General features: G+C 50.3%; 1 protein-coding gene across 9 annotated transcripts in view; it reads left to right on the plus strand.

Moving 5' to 3' along the window:
* Positions 1 to 12435, plus strand: part of ATP11A (ATPase phospholipid transporting 11A) — a 129001-nt gene that overhangs the window by 96246 nt on the left and 20320 nt on the right. For all 9 annotated transcript variants that reach the window (XM_025441266.3, XM_025441263.3, XM_025441264.3 and 6 more), the window contains 5 exons: positions 6055 to 6236; positions 8362 to 8613; positions 10045 to 10219; positions 12005 to 12107; positions 12242 to 12387. In XM_025441266.3, coding sequence (XP_025297051.3) covers positions 6055 to 6236; positions 8362 to 8613; positions 10045 to 10219; positions 12005 to 12107; positions 12242 to 12387 — 858 coding nt within the window. The remainder of the gene's footprint in view (positions 1 to 6054; positions 6237 to 8361; positions 8614 to 10044; positions 10220 to 12004; positions 12108 to 12241; positions 12388 to 12435) is intronic.

Consider the following 12435-nt stretch of genomic DNA (forward strand, 5'->3'; position numbering starts at 1 on the left):
CTAGGGCTGCGTGTGCTTCCATCGTTGGGGGCTAACCTGGTGGCTAGGCTGGTGGTTAAGGGATCAGGATTATAAGCAGGTCTGTGGGGATTGGGGGGGGTCCTGAGGATTTCTGGTGATTCTCGTCAACACAGTGAAGTCCCTTTCCATGGTGACATACCCAGCGTGGCTCCCCGCACTCCCGTTCTTAAGGGCACCACTCCACCTGTCCCACATGTCCCGCAGTGTGTGCAGTTCGCCAGTTTGCCTGAGCCCCCAGCCTCGTCCACTGGCACCTCCCCTGCCTCCGGTGCAGGAGGGCATGTGCCTGACTCGAGACCATCCTGCTCTCCACACCAGACCCGAAGCCAGGGACTGTGGCTCCTCACAGCCTTGTCCTACTGCTGCAAACCACAGGATTTAATGTGTAACGGTCGTTATAAACCAAGGAGGGTTTGGCCACAGAAATCTCGGAATACGGGTCGGGAATCATCCACCTTGCATCAGGCTGTTCGCGCCATTCCTGCCCGCGGCAGCTGCTACACACTTAGACCTGGTGGGGTGTGTGGGTGCCCACTGACACCTGCTGGCCAGGTAAGGAGCTACCCTGAACCAGCAGGGACCCTTAAGGACGTGCACGTTGGAGATGATTGAGCCTTGGTGTACAGGACAGTCACGGTCACTCAACCCCCTGCCCACGGAGGCAAGGGTTCTATTCGCGAATGGAGGGCTTCTGTGAAGTGCCGTGAGGGCACACACGCAGGTGCAGCCATCTCTGGGTTTTGAGTGTCAACACGGGTGTGCCAGGTTACTCCCGGGGGGGTGGGCAGCACCATCTGCGAGTCACTCTGGCACTGGGTCTGAAATGACAGGTGGCCTGGCTCCTGTGACAGAGGCTAGGATACCGACCATGCTCGGACGACCCCAGCTGTTGAACAGGTCTGGGCCTATCTGTGGTCCACAGAGACCCAGGCCACTGCCCAAACTCCAGGGTCTGTGCCTAGGATGCTGACAGGATGCTCCCCGCCCCTCTGGGGTCCTTTGTCCACCCCCTCAGGGGACCACCGTGTCCACCCCAGGACTCTGTGTGTTCCATGAGAACAGCTGCTGGGTGCACCTGAGAAGCACGCTGACTTTGAGGCAGCGTTTCCTGGTGCCTGCTCCTGTGCACCGCGTGCTGGCAGCACAACTTCCTGGTCCTTGAGGCCCCTGACGATCACAACTGGCTTTAAACTCTCCTCTCCACACTCTAATAACCTCGCATCTGGCGCCAAAGGTCGCACCAGGCAATCTGCCGCCGCATCTCGTGACCTCCTCCCGAGTGGCTCCAGGACCCACAGTGCCCCGTGGCAGTGCTGGAGCTTCTCGCCAGGACCTGTCAGACGGCTCGGCCCAGGTGCTCTGTCCTGCGGCTCCTGTGTGCCCACTGCCCTCCCTGGCGGCACGGCGACCGGATGCAGGAAGGCCTCTCTGACACACACGTGGCCTGTCCACCTGTGAGGCCATTACAGAAGCAGCTGCGTGTGTGCGGCGTGGACCGGCATTTCCTTTCACTGGAGGGGCCGCTGTCAGGGTGGACACGTTCTCTGTCTGCATCCCGTGGCCCTCTTTTGTGGCTGTGTCGGGCTGGCGGCGATGGCGGGCTCTGGCGCGGCTGCGTCACACCGCCTCAGGCTGCTCAAGCCTCCTGGGTCTGGGGGTCTGTGGTTCTTAATCAAGCTGGGAAGTTTCTCAGCTGGTAGGTCTTCAGATGCCTTTTCAGCGCCTACATTTCAGGAACTGCAGCCGTGTGGGGTTGCGGGCTCTACACCGTTGCCAGGCTCCCTGGGTCTTTTCTTTTGAAAACGTCTTCTGTTTCATTCTGGGTACCTTCTGCCACCCCGTCTCCACGCCATGCCTCTCACGTGCTGTATCTCGTCGGCCAGCAGCCCCGGGGGGGGGGGGGGTATATCCACCCCAGACACCAGGACTTTCTGTCCCCTGCATGTCTGTATTTAACTTCAGGACGTGGGATCCCCGGGTGGCTCAGCCGTTGAGCACCTGCCTTCAGCCCAGGGCGTGATCCTGGAGACCCCGGATCGAGTCGCACATCAGGCTCCCTGCGTGGAGCCTGCTTCTCCCTCTGCCTGTGTCTCTGCCTCTCTCTCTCTCTCTCTGTCTCTCATGAATAAATAAATAAAATCTTAAAAAAAAAAATCTTCAGGACGTGTGTGACACGACGTGGTAGCTTTTTTTGTTTCTCTGCTCGTTCTGCCCTCGGAGCTACATGGTTAGCGTCCTTGCGATGGGTGATGCTCTCTGCTCTCTGCCCTCTGCCTGCTGGGGGACTTTGACTGGACTGGCCCGTGGAATCTATCTTGCTGGGCTCGGGGTCGCCCTGTGTTCCCATCAGGCACCAGTTTGTCCTGTTTGGATGGTGGCTTTAGGACATGTCAGGTGGGTCCAGGGTATCACTCGGGGGAGCGAGTTCCTCCTCAGTCCAGAGGAGAAGGCCCTGTGAGCCATGAGGTCTGTAGCCTGGCTTCTGGGACAGCACCGTCCCCTCTACCTCCTGATGGCTTGTTCCCAGGCTGGGGAACCCCTCAAATGCCCACCGGCCCTCTGGAGATGCCAAGGGGCTGCCAGGAAACCCCAACCCCAGGTCTGAGCAGGGGCACCTATAGGGTCACTGGGTTTGGGACTTGACGTTAAGATGATCATGGAATTTCAGCAAGTTGTAAAGATTGTGCAGATGGTGCTTTGTACCCTCCCCCATGACCATTAGGGTTGTTTCCACCTTGAAGCCGTCAGGAATAAACCTGCGTGAAACCTGTGTCCCGGTTCTGTGGACATACGGTCTTGTTTCTCTGGGGTGAACGCCCAAGAGCATGATGTAAGTGGCACTGAGTTTTTTTAAGAAACTCCCACCCATTTTCTGGTGTCTGTAGCCAGTGCCTCTGACAGGCAGGTGGTGGCTGAGCCTGCCCAGGCCACTGGCCCCAGTGAGCTCTTGTGTGCTCTGGTGCCATCGGCAACTCGTCCCTACTTGTGTTTTGCCAACTTTCTAAGACAATGGTGAGATTTTTGGTTTGGTTTTTAGGTTGAGTTTTGAGAGTTCTCTAGATGTTTAAGATGTGAACCCTTCATCATACCTGTGATTTGCAAATAGGTTCTTTCATTTCTGCTGCTGCTTTCATCCTCTCCACAGGGCACTTTGCAGAGCAACTGGTTTTAATTCCAAGGACGTCTGTCTTGTGCATTTTCCCTCGTGCATCCTGCGATGGAGTCACACCTAGACTCTTTATCGCCATTGGGTACTGAGTGCTCTCTTCTATCTTCCCTTATGTTTTACCTTTAAGTCTGAGATCCATTTTGTTGTTGTTGTAAATACACATAATTTGCCTGGTGGCCGTCATAAGTGTGTAAATCATTGGCATCAACTACATTCGTCCTCCAGCCATCACCACTCTCTGTTGCCAAGTTTCTGTCACAAACAGAAACTGTACCATGAAGCAAAGTCTGCCCCTTCCCCGCTCTGCCTGGACCCGCCAACCTCTGGTCTCCCTTCTGTCCCCGCACACCTAGCCGTCTTGGGTATCTCTTGTATGTGGGATGATACGATATTTGTGCTCATGTGGCCACCTTCTCTCACCTCACAGAATGTCCTCCAGGCTCATCCAGGTGTAGCTGCACCCAAGCTTCATGCCCTTTACAGTGCAATAATACTCCTTGGGATGGATTCGCTGCATGGGCCACATCTTGTCCATCTGTCTGTTGATGCACACTGCTGCTTGTCTCCACATTTTGGTAGCTAGGAGTAGTGCTTGTAGGAAGTCTGTTTGGGACCCTGCTTTCAGTTCTGTGGTCGTGCACCTGGGGATGGAATTGCCAAGTCACGCAGGGACCCTTGACGATCCGCCAGACTGTTTCCTACAGGAGCTGCACTATTTCACATTCATGCCAGATATGCATGAGGGTGTCAGCTTCTCTGCATCCTCACTGATGTGCGTTAGTTTCCATGGTTTTATAGTCCTCGTGCTGGGTGTGCAGCGGCATCTCATTATGGTGGTGATTTGTATTCTCTTAATGGCCACAGCTGCTGAGCACATTTTCTGGTGCTTCCTGACCACTGGGAGGTCTTTGCAGAATTGTGTATTCAGATCCTTTGCCCACTTTAAATTGGGCTGTTTTTTTTTTCTTGTTGAATGGTAGGAGCTCTTTATATATTCTGAATCCTAACACCTTAACAAGAATGTGATTTGTGACCATTTTCTCCCATTCTATTGGCTGTGGCCTCACTCTCTTGATAGTGTCCTTTGATGCAGAAATTTTAAGATTTTAATCAAGCCCAGTTTATCTCCCATTTCTTTTGTTACCTCTGCTTTTACTGTTACATTTGTAAAACCATTGCCAAACCCAGGATCAGGAAGATTTTCCTGTGTTTTTTTCTAAGAGTTTGACACATCAGCTCTTACCATTCGAGTTACTTTTATAAGTGGTGTGAGGAGGGGTCCAGCCTCAATCTTCGTGGGTAGATGTCCAGTTTTCCCAACACCACTTTTTTTTTAAATTTTTATTTATTTATGATAGTCACACAGAGAGAGAGAGAGAGAGGCAGAGACACAGGCAGAGGGAGAAGCAGGCTTCATGCACCGGGAGCCCGACGTGGGATTCAATCCCGGGTCTCCAGGATCGCGCCCTGGGCCAAAGGCGGGCGCCAAACCTGATGCGCCACCCAGGGATCCCTAGTGTTGGATTTTATCAGATGCTTCTTCTACATCACTTGAGATGATTGTGGGGGGCTTGGTCATTCTCTCCTGTGTCTCAGGGACTGATTTTCCTGGGCTGAGTCCTCCTTGCCTCCTTGGGGTAAATCCACTTGGTCGTGCTGCATAATCCTTTAGGTGTGCTCTTGCACTCAACTTACTTGAGGACTTTTCATCTGCATTTTTTGGGAAGGATATTGCTCTTTAATTTTCTTTTCGTGTAGTGTCCGTGGCTTTGTTGGTATAGTGTGGTCTCCTATACAACATCTAGGGTTTGGGTAGCACTTAGCAGGAGGAATCAGGAAAAGTATTTCTATTCCCTGACTCCACAAGTGGAAGCCCCATACCTCTTTTTAAAAACAAGTTTGTTTTTTTTTTCATTTCTGAAAGCTCTGCTTCCCTTCCCACCAACTCTTGGAAGAGCTTCAAGGACAGTAGGAGACATTCACCTCTGTGACTGCGTCCTTCAGCCACATCTGGAGGTCTGAGAAATAGCGAAACATGCGAAGCTTTCTCTGGGCAGTTACAGGAAATTTGAACTCACATACGAGAAAATCTTTTAAAAAACTCCTACACACCAGTATCCTCCCAGAATTTGGACTGATTGCATAGGAGGACTCTGGGTCTTTTCCTAGGATTAGTTGAGTCAGGGCTGAGACAGAGGGGAGGTCATCCTTAGAGCATCACTCAGACCTTTGTGATGGTTTAGATGGTTTGCCTCATCCAGACAGGAAGGGCACTTTGACTGATGGAATTAAGTGCTTCATGTGCGGCCCTCGAGCTCAATGGCGCCTTGCTGGCTGGGGGCGTGTGCTCTGCATGGTGACATCCAGAGTTACAGTCGCAGTGAATCCACTGTTGTTGGATCCTTATTTCTCTGTCCCGTGGACGCAGTATGTTTGATAAATAACTGAGCAGTTTTTCTTTGGTGGGTGCTAAGTAAGATCAAATGGTATCACAGACTTCCCACGTAAAAAATGTTACTTTAGAAACATCACTTGATATTTACAGTGAAATTTCTAAATACTGTCCGAAGAAAAATTTAACCCTTCATTTGTCAAAATAAAAGAACAAAGTCTTATATTTTCACAGCCCTGATTTGTATTATTGCCATGCTTACCTGTTTGGAATTTAGTAATCTATAATGATTGTATATTTAATGTGCATATAAATAATTCAGATATAATGGCAATCCTTTAAGGGTTGATTGCCTGTTAATTCTGCAGTCAGTTTGGATGAAAGAGAGGGGATATTGAGAAAGCTCATGACAGATAAAATTCCAGGGGAGTGACACTTGGATTTACGTTAAACGCTGCGCTGTCTCCCGCAGGAGGGGCTTCGAACCTTGTGTGTTGCCTACAAAAGGCTCAATCCGGAAGAATATGAAGGCATTTGTACGCTGCTGCAGGCTGCCAAAGTGGCACTTCAGGATCGAGAAAAGAAGCTAGCAGAGGCCTATGAACAAATAGAGAAAGACCTTGTTCTGCTGGGTGCCACGGCTGTCGAGGACAGGTAGAGTCTGCGCCATGCCCCATCAAGGCGGTGGTGGTGCTGAGGCGGCGGGGCCTGCGGGGTGCAGTGGGACTGACTGCCACACCTCATGTCCTCACGTGGACGTGCATCTGCAGCAGGACACGACAGGCCTCAGGGTGGTGTTCCCCAAGGTCGTGCCTGGACCGTGTTTTACTGCCGTGAATCAGGACCAGATGGTTGTCTCGTTCATAACGCGTCATCAGTAGTCAAGAAACAGTCATTCATAAACCATTCTTTAGCATTCAGTCAAGAATTGATTCTGCTCCTAAAATTTGTCAGCAGCCCTAAGTTCACGCATAACATTTTCGATGTGAACGTACTCAGTGTCATTTCTTGTTGAAGAAACTTAAAACTGTGAAGTAGAATATCGCAGAAACTATGACTAATGTACTGGTTACGTTACCAAATGTGTGTCTCCTGTGCTCCGAAGCCACAGCCGCTCACCTGCCACCATTATGTGTGGAGCCTGGAAGGGAGTTCAGGCCTCGTGCACTAACACACGGGTGCATGTCATTCTTGTGACTTGAGAGCTTGGAGAGAAAGGAAAAGAAAAAATACCCCCATTTAATAGAATGAAGCAGACACTTGAGGGCATTTGCTAAAGATTTATTTCCTGTAAAGTTTCAGAGTCTTTAAGGTATAAATGAACCTGACTGTTAAGTCCTTACTGGAAACCCACACTTCCCAGTATCTTTAATGACCAGTCTTTGGCTTCCCAACCTCGATAGGGTGTCGGGTGACATGTCTGACACTGCTGTGTCTAGAAGTCCTGTCACTTCGGCCAGATGGGGGCCCAAGTGCCAACACAGGAAGCATAGCTTGCGCTCGGGATGGGCCTCAGACTGCGAAGCCATGGCCACTGAGGGTCCCCTGGCCAGGGGACCTAGAGAGGGACATATGGTGCATTTGCCTGGAGACTGTCCTCGAAGGAGGTGCAGGGAGGGGAAGGTCTAATTGGGGGAGCTGTGCCCGCACACCCTCCTGAGGGTTGAGGGAACAGATCCACTCAGAGGGAAGTCGAGACCTCGAAAACAGAAGTGGCCTGGGGCAGGTGGGAGCCAGCAGCTTTGAAGTGATAATACTCGGTCACAGATCATTTTCCTGAAACCCCAGAATATTTCTGCAGACTGAACCATTCTGGCCTCGGTTTCAGAAAAGTGGAAAGTAGATGAAATTGGGATGTTTTCTGTGTCTCTCGAATGCCGAGGTCATGGGCTTGGGGCTATACTGAAGAGGCCCACCCCAAGTCTCATTGGGTTGCCCCAGTTAGGACCTGAACCCGCCAGTACCGGACAGGAGCATGGCACACTATGGCACACTGCCTGCCAAAAGCAGGCAGGACTTTACAGAAAAGACTTTACAGGACTGTAAAGTCTGGAGAGAATGTAAGTCCCACATGAGGCAGACGTGGCTTTGATACAAGGCCTCCACACACGGCAAGGCAACCTGAGCAGTGTGTGAACTGCTCGTCCGTGTGCGTGCTGCTGCATGCCCACCATCTGGGTTTCCCATACCTCAGATGGGGTTGCCGATGGAGCCTCATCCCACGACCTTCGGTGGAGGCAGAGTGCTTCCCAGCATCACACGTGTGGAGAGCCCAGGGTCTGTGTCGGCAGGTGGTGGAACACAGCTGGCTGTCCCGTATCTTACCTGATTTAGAGGTGCCTGGGCTCCAGTCTGTAAGTGTCAGATTACAGCAGTTGATGCAAAGGAAAGCACAGCGAGTACTACAGATCACCTGTTTTCCCGATCCTATCTTTCCCTGGTTAAGACGGTTTGTGGTCGCTCCTGTGGTTACTTAAAATCCTCTACAAGTCAGGGGTCCCAGCTAGACAGAGTAAGCGTGCTCACCAGGTGTCGAGTATGCAAGACAGACACTTCTTACTATTACACGTTTTCCCGTAAGAAGTGCTCTCCTGTGAACAGTTAACATGTAACCATAAAAACTCCAGGTGCTTCATGGTAAGATTGCGAGATAGTGGCATGGTGATTTTTAGTTTGAGGGAACAGAAACAATTTCATAGCTCACAAATTTTTGAGATTCTTTGCTTTGATTCACTTGTGTCACACCCAGGATTGTGTGTCTCATTTCTGCTCTGCTCAGGCTCCAGGAGAAAGCTGCTGACACCATAGAAGCTCTGCAGAAGGCCGGGATCAAGGTCTGGGTTCTCACTGGGGACAAGATGGAGACAGCAGCTGCCACCTGCTATGCCTGCAAGCTGTTTAGGAGGAACACACAGCTGCTTGAACTCACCACGAAGAAAATTGAGGAGCAGAGTCTACACGACGTCCTGTTTGAGCTGAGCAAGACTGTCTTGCGCCATAGCGGGAGCTTGACAAGGGACAACTTCTCAGGGTAGGCAGTGCCCCCATCCCACCACAGAAGGGCTGTGTGACTTCGGCACCCCTGCGGGCAGCCTGCCTGGTCTGTCCCCGGGGGTCCCCACGGCATCAGTGTGTCAGCGGTGAACCACGGAATTGGGCCAGAGTCGTGTCTTTGCAGCAAGTGTGATGTGTCTTTTTGCATAAGATGTGTGTGTGTGTTCACTTTTAAACTGCTGCTTATGGGTGCAGGCTTGACTGATTAATAAAATACTAGGGTTGGGATTGTTCTCATTGGCTGATGAGGCACTCAAGGGCTGTATTGCGGATTCCTCTGGGTGTCTGTCAGTGGAGACAGAAATATTAATAATGCATGATTATTTCTCTGTTGAGACAGAGCCGGATATGCCCATGATTGTTTTTCCCAAGAACATTCAGCAGTTTTCTCACATTTTATTAATGCTGTCCTTGCTGGTATCAGATGCATGATCTGAGGTTAAGATTTCATGGGAATCATTTTAGATTTTCATTAATGTAGTAAAGCAAAAGCAGCTCTCTCATCCTATGCAAATGTTAGATTATTCATAAGGAGTGGGAGATGCTTCCCTTCACCGATCTGCAGGATTCCTCTGGGGGATTAGAGATGATCTTGTAATTTTGAAACCCAGCAAAAAGACATATGCTGACCGCACTCTTTCCAACGCACGCCCTCCAGCAGGATGCCCCATGAAGGTTAGCTGCAAGCCTGCAGCCCGAGGCTGGTTACCATGGCCAGGCTTCACAAGTAAAGACAGCTCTACAGGCCGCAGGCACATGTTCCCCATCTGTTGTGGAGAAGTACTAGAATCTGCACACAAAACCACTAGAACTGTGTTTTCTCTGCTTCGGTGGCATGAGATTGTGTTGTTAAAACTCAGTTTCAGGGGATGTCCTGGGTGGCTTAGCAGTTGAGCATCTGCCTTCAGTTCAGGGCATGCTCCCAGGTTCTGGAGATCAAGTCCTGCATGGGTCTCCCTCTGCCTATGTCTCTGCCTCTCTCTGTGTGTGTCTCATGAATAAATAAATAAAATCTTTAAAAAAAAAAAAAAAAAAACCTCCATTTAGGGATGACTGGGTGGCTCAGTAGTTGAGCATCTGCCTCTGGCTCAGGGCATGATCCCGGGGGCCTGGGATCAAGTCCAGCATCGGGCTTCCACGGAGAGCATGCTTCTCCCTCTGCAGTCTTGTGAATAATAAATAAAATCTTTAAAAAATAAAAATAAAAAATAGAACTCAATTTAAAGTGTGGTAGAGGGTGTCACATCCAGTGCTCTAAAGACTGTATTGATAAAGCTAGGAACCCCAGTTTCTTAATTCCCTGATCATCAATCTATAGCATCTGTAGACATCCCAAAAAATTACATAGTCTTTTGAAGTCTGTGGACTTAGCTACTGAGTAACCTCTCTGGTTTGTGTAACTAAACAGACTGTCTGCAGACATGCAAGACTATGGCTTGATCATTGATGGAGCTGCGCTGTCTCTGATCATGAAGCCCCGAGAGGACGGAAGCTGTGGCAACTACCGAGAGCTGTTCCTGGAGATCTGCCGAAACTGCAGCGCTGTGCTCTGCTGCCGCATGGCACCCCTGCAGAAGGCTCAGGTCAGGCCTGCCCCGGCCTCCACAGGCCCTGGGATGGGTGGACACCCAGAGCCTTGGCGTAGTTCTGACAGCCTCTACTTTTCTCTTTTTTAAATCCAGCAAGGCACCACCTTTTAAAACTAGAAGCAGGAATGGCAGGCATGAAACATGGATCTTACTTGGCTGGTTGTGGTTAGTTAAGAGTTGTCTGAATCACGTGGACAATCGTCCCAGTGGAGGCTGGGAAGCCTGGCCCTGTGTGACTCTTGTGAAATAAAACCACATCACAGAGGTATAACCTCATCTATAAGCATCTGTAGGAAAATCTGTCAGAAAGACAGAAGGGTGCAACTGCTTATTAGGTACCTGCTGTTGTTAGGGAGACAGACACAGTTAACCCACTCGACCTATGGAAGGATTCTGCTGTATGAGTGATGTCATGCTAATTGTACAGAGAAGAGTAAGACCCAGAAAATTGGGGCCACTTGTCTGCAGGATGTGCTTGGAAACTCCAGTCCCAGCATGGCTTCTGGCCTGTAGGACTCCAGACTCCTGTTCTCCTACCACCACATGGTCCACTGGGGACACACGGAAGACATGTTTCTTTTCGGTATTTTGTAAAGTGTTATAGAAGACACATGTAAGCACGGGGTCCTACTGGTGTCAGTAAACCTATAGTATGTCTCCCTTTGTCCAGCCACATTTTAGATCAATTGCTCTTCAATTGTTTATGAAAGAAATCTGTCACTTCTCAGCTGACCAAGGGACCAAGGGTTGGGGTAAAACACTGAAAACTACATGTGAAGAGCTCGTTTCTAGCATTTGTAGCACACCACGTGTGTGTGGCACAGCAGAGCCTCTAGAGGTACCAGGACCCACCCCCGATGGGCACCCATGAGACCCAGGAGCATGGCTGCGGGGCTGCCCCACCCCCACACCCCCTGCCGTGTCTTCTGTGTCCTACTTCACATAAATCTCGTGTCACCACGTCCAGGAGGACAACTCAGGACTTTATGTTCTGTCTTCTACCATGTGTTCCATGGTCCCTTTTTTTTTTTTTTTTTCAGTTTTTAACGGACTTTCACAAATATTTACACATATTAGCGTTTCAGACTCTCATCTCGAAGCAGCAGGCAGTCCACACGCCACTCCTCATCTTTTCCATCTTCCACCCTGAACCGTGGCACTTAGACACATAGACGGAGAAAAAGTTTGCAAAGAAATGCATACTTGAAATTATTAATTGTATCAAATTGCCAGGTAGGATTTGCACACGTGGCAAGTGCGAGGATTAAAAAAGCAGGAGCGCTGAGGAGGGCACTTGACGGGATGAGCACTGGATGTTATATGTTGGCAAATCAAACTTCAATTAAAAATATATATATATATGAATGAAAAAAAATAGCAGGAGAAGTAGCTCAGTGCTCAGCAATGGATGCTCAACACCACCTAGCGTGTCTGGTAGCCAAACGTGCTGTTCAGGTGCTCCCCTAGGTTTACCGACCATCTGCTGAATCTGTGTGTGCTGCGGTAGCTGACGGCTGCTTCCTTCATGTCGTGTTTCACCAGCCTTTCTCAGTCTGTTGCCTGTAGTCACTCTAGCTGCCTTCTCTTGACTCTGTTGTACTTCCAGCATGAGAGGATCCATCCCGTGTGCAGAGCGGCTTGAACGGAGGAGGGCCACACCAATCAGATCACTGTCCCTTTCTCCTTGACTGACTTGACATCTGTGTTCTTTCTAGTTAGTGAATAATCTGTGCAGATGGAGAACAGAGAAGATAAATGCTACGTTTCTTTATTTTCCAGATTGTTAAATTAATCAAACTTTCAAAGGAGCACCCCATCACGTTAGCCATTGGTGATGGCGCCAACGACGTCAGCATGATCCTGGAGGCGCATGTTGGCATTGGTGAGCCATCTGCGCCTGGGTGCCCATGAGGTGGGGAGGGGAGGCAGTGGCGGGACCCGCCACCTTGTTGGTGGTGCCTTGTCTGCTCCTGGCTGCTTTCCCCCCCGGTGCTGAGAGTGGGTCTCCTCCCACAGGTGTCATCGGGAAGGAGGGTCGTCAGGCTGCAAGGAACAGCGACTATGCAGTCCCAAAATTTAAGCACCTGAAGAAGATGCTGCTTGTTCACGGACATTTCTATTACATCCGGATATCTGAGCTCGTGCAGTACTTCTTCTATAAGGTAGGAGGGTGTCCCTGCTGTGGCCACAGGTGGTGTGCTAAGTGCTCC

This window comes from Canis lupus, chromosome 22, assembly GCF_003254725.2.
Source record: "Canis lupus dingo isolate Sandy chromosome 22, ASM325472v2, whole genome shotgun sequence".
Taxonomy (NCBI): Eukaryota; Metazoa; Chordata; class Mammalia; order Carnivora; family Canidae; genus Canis; species Canis lupus.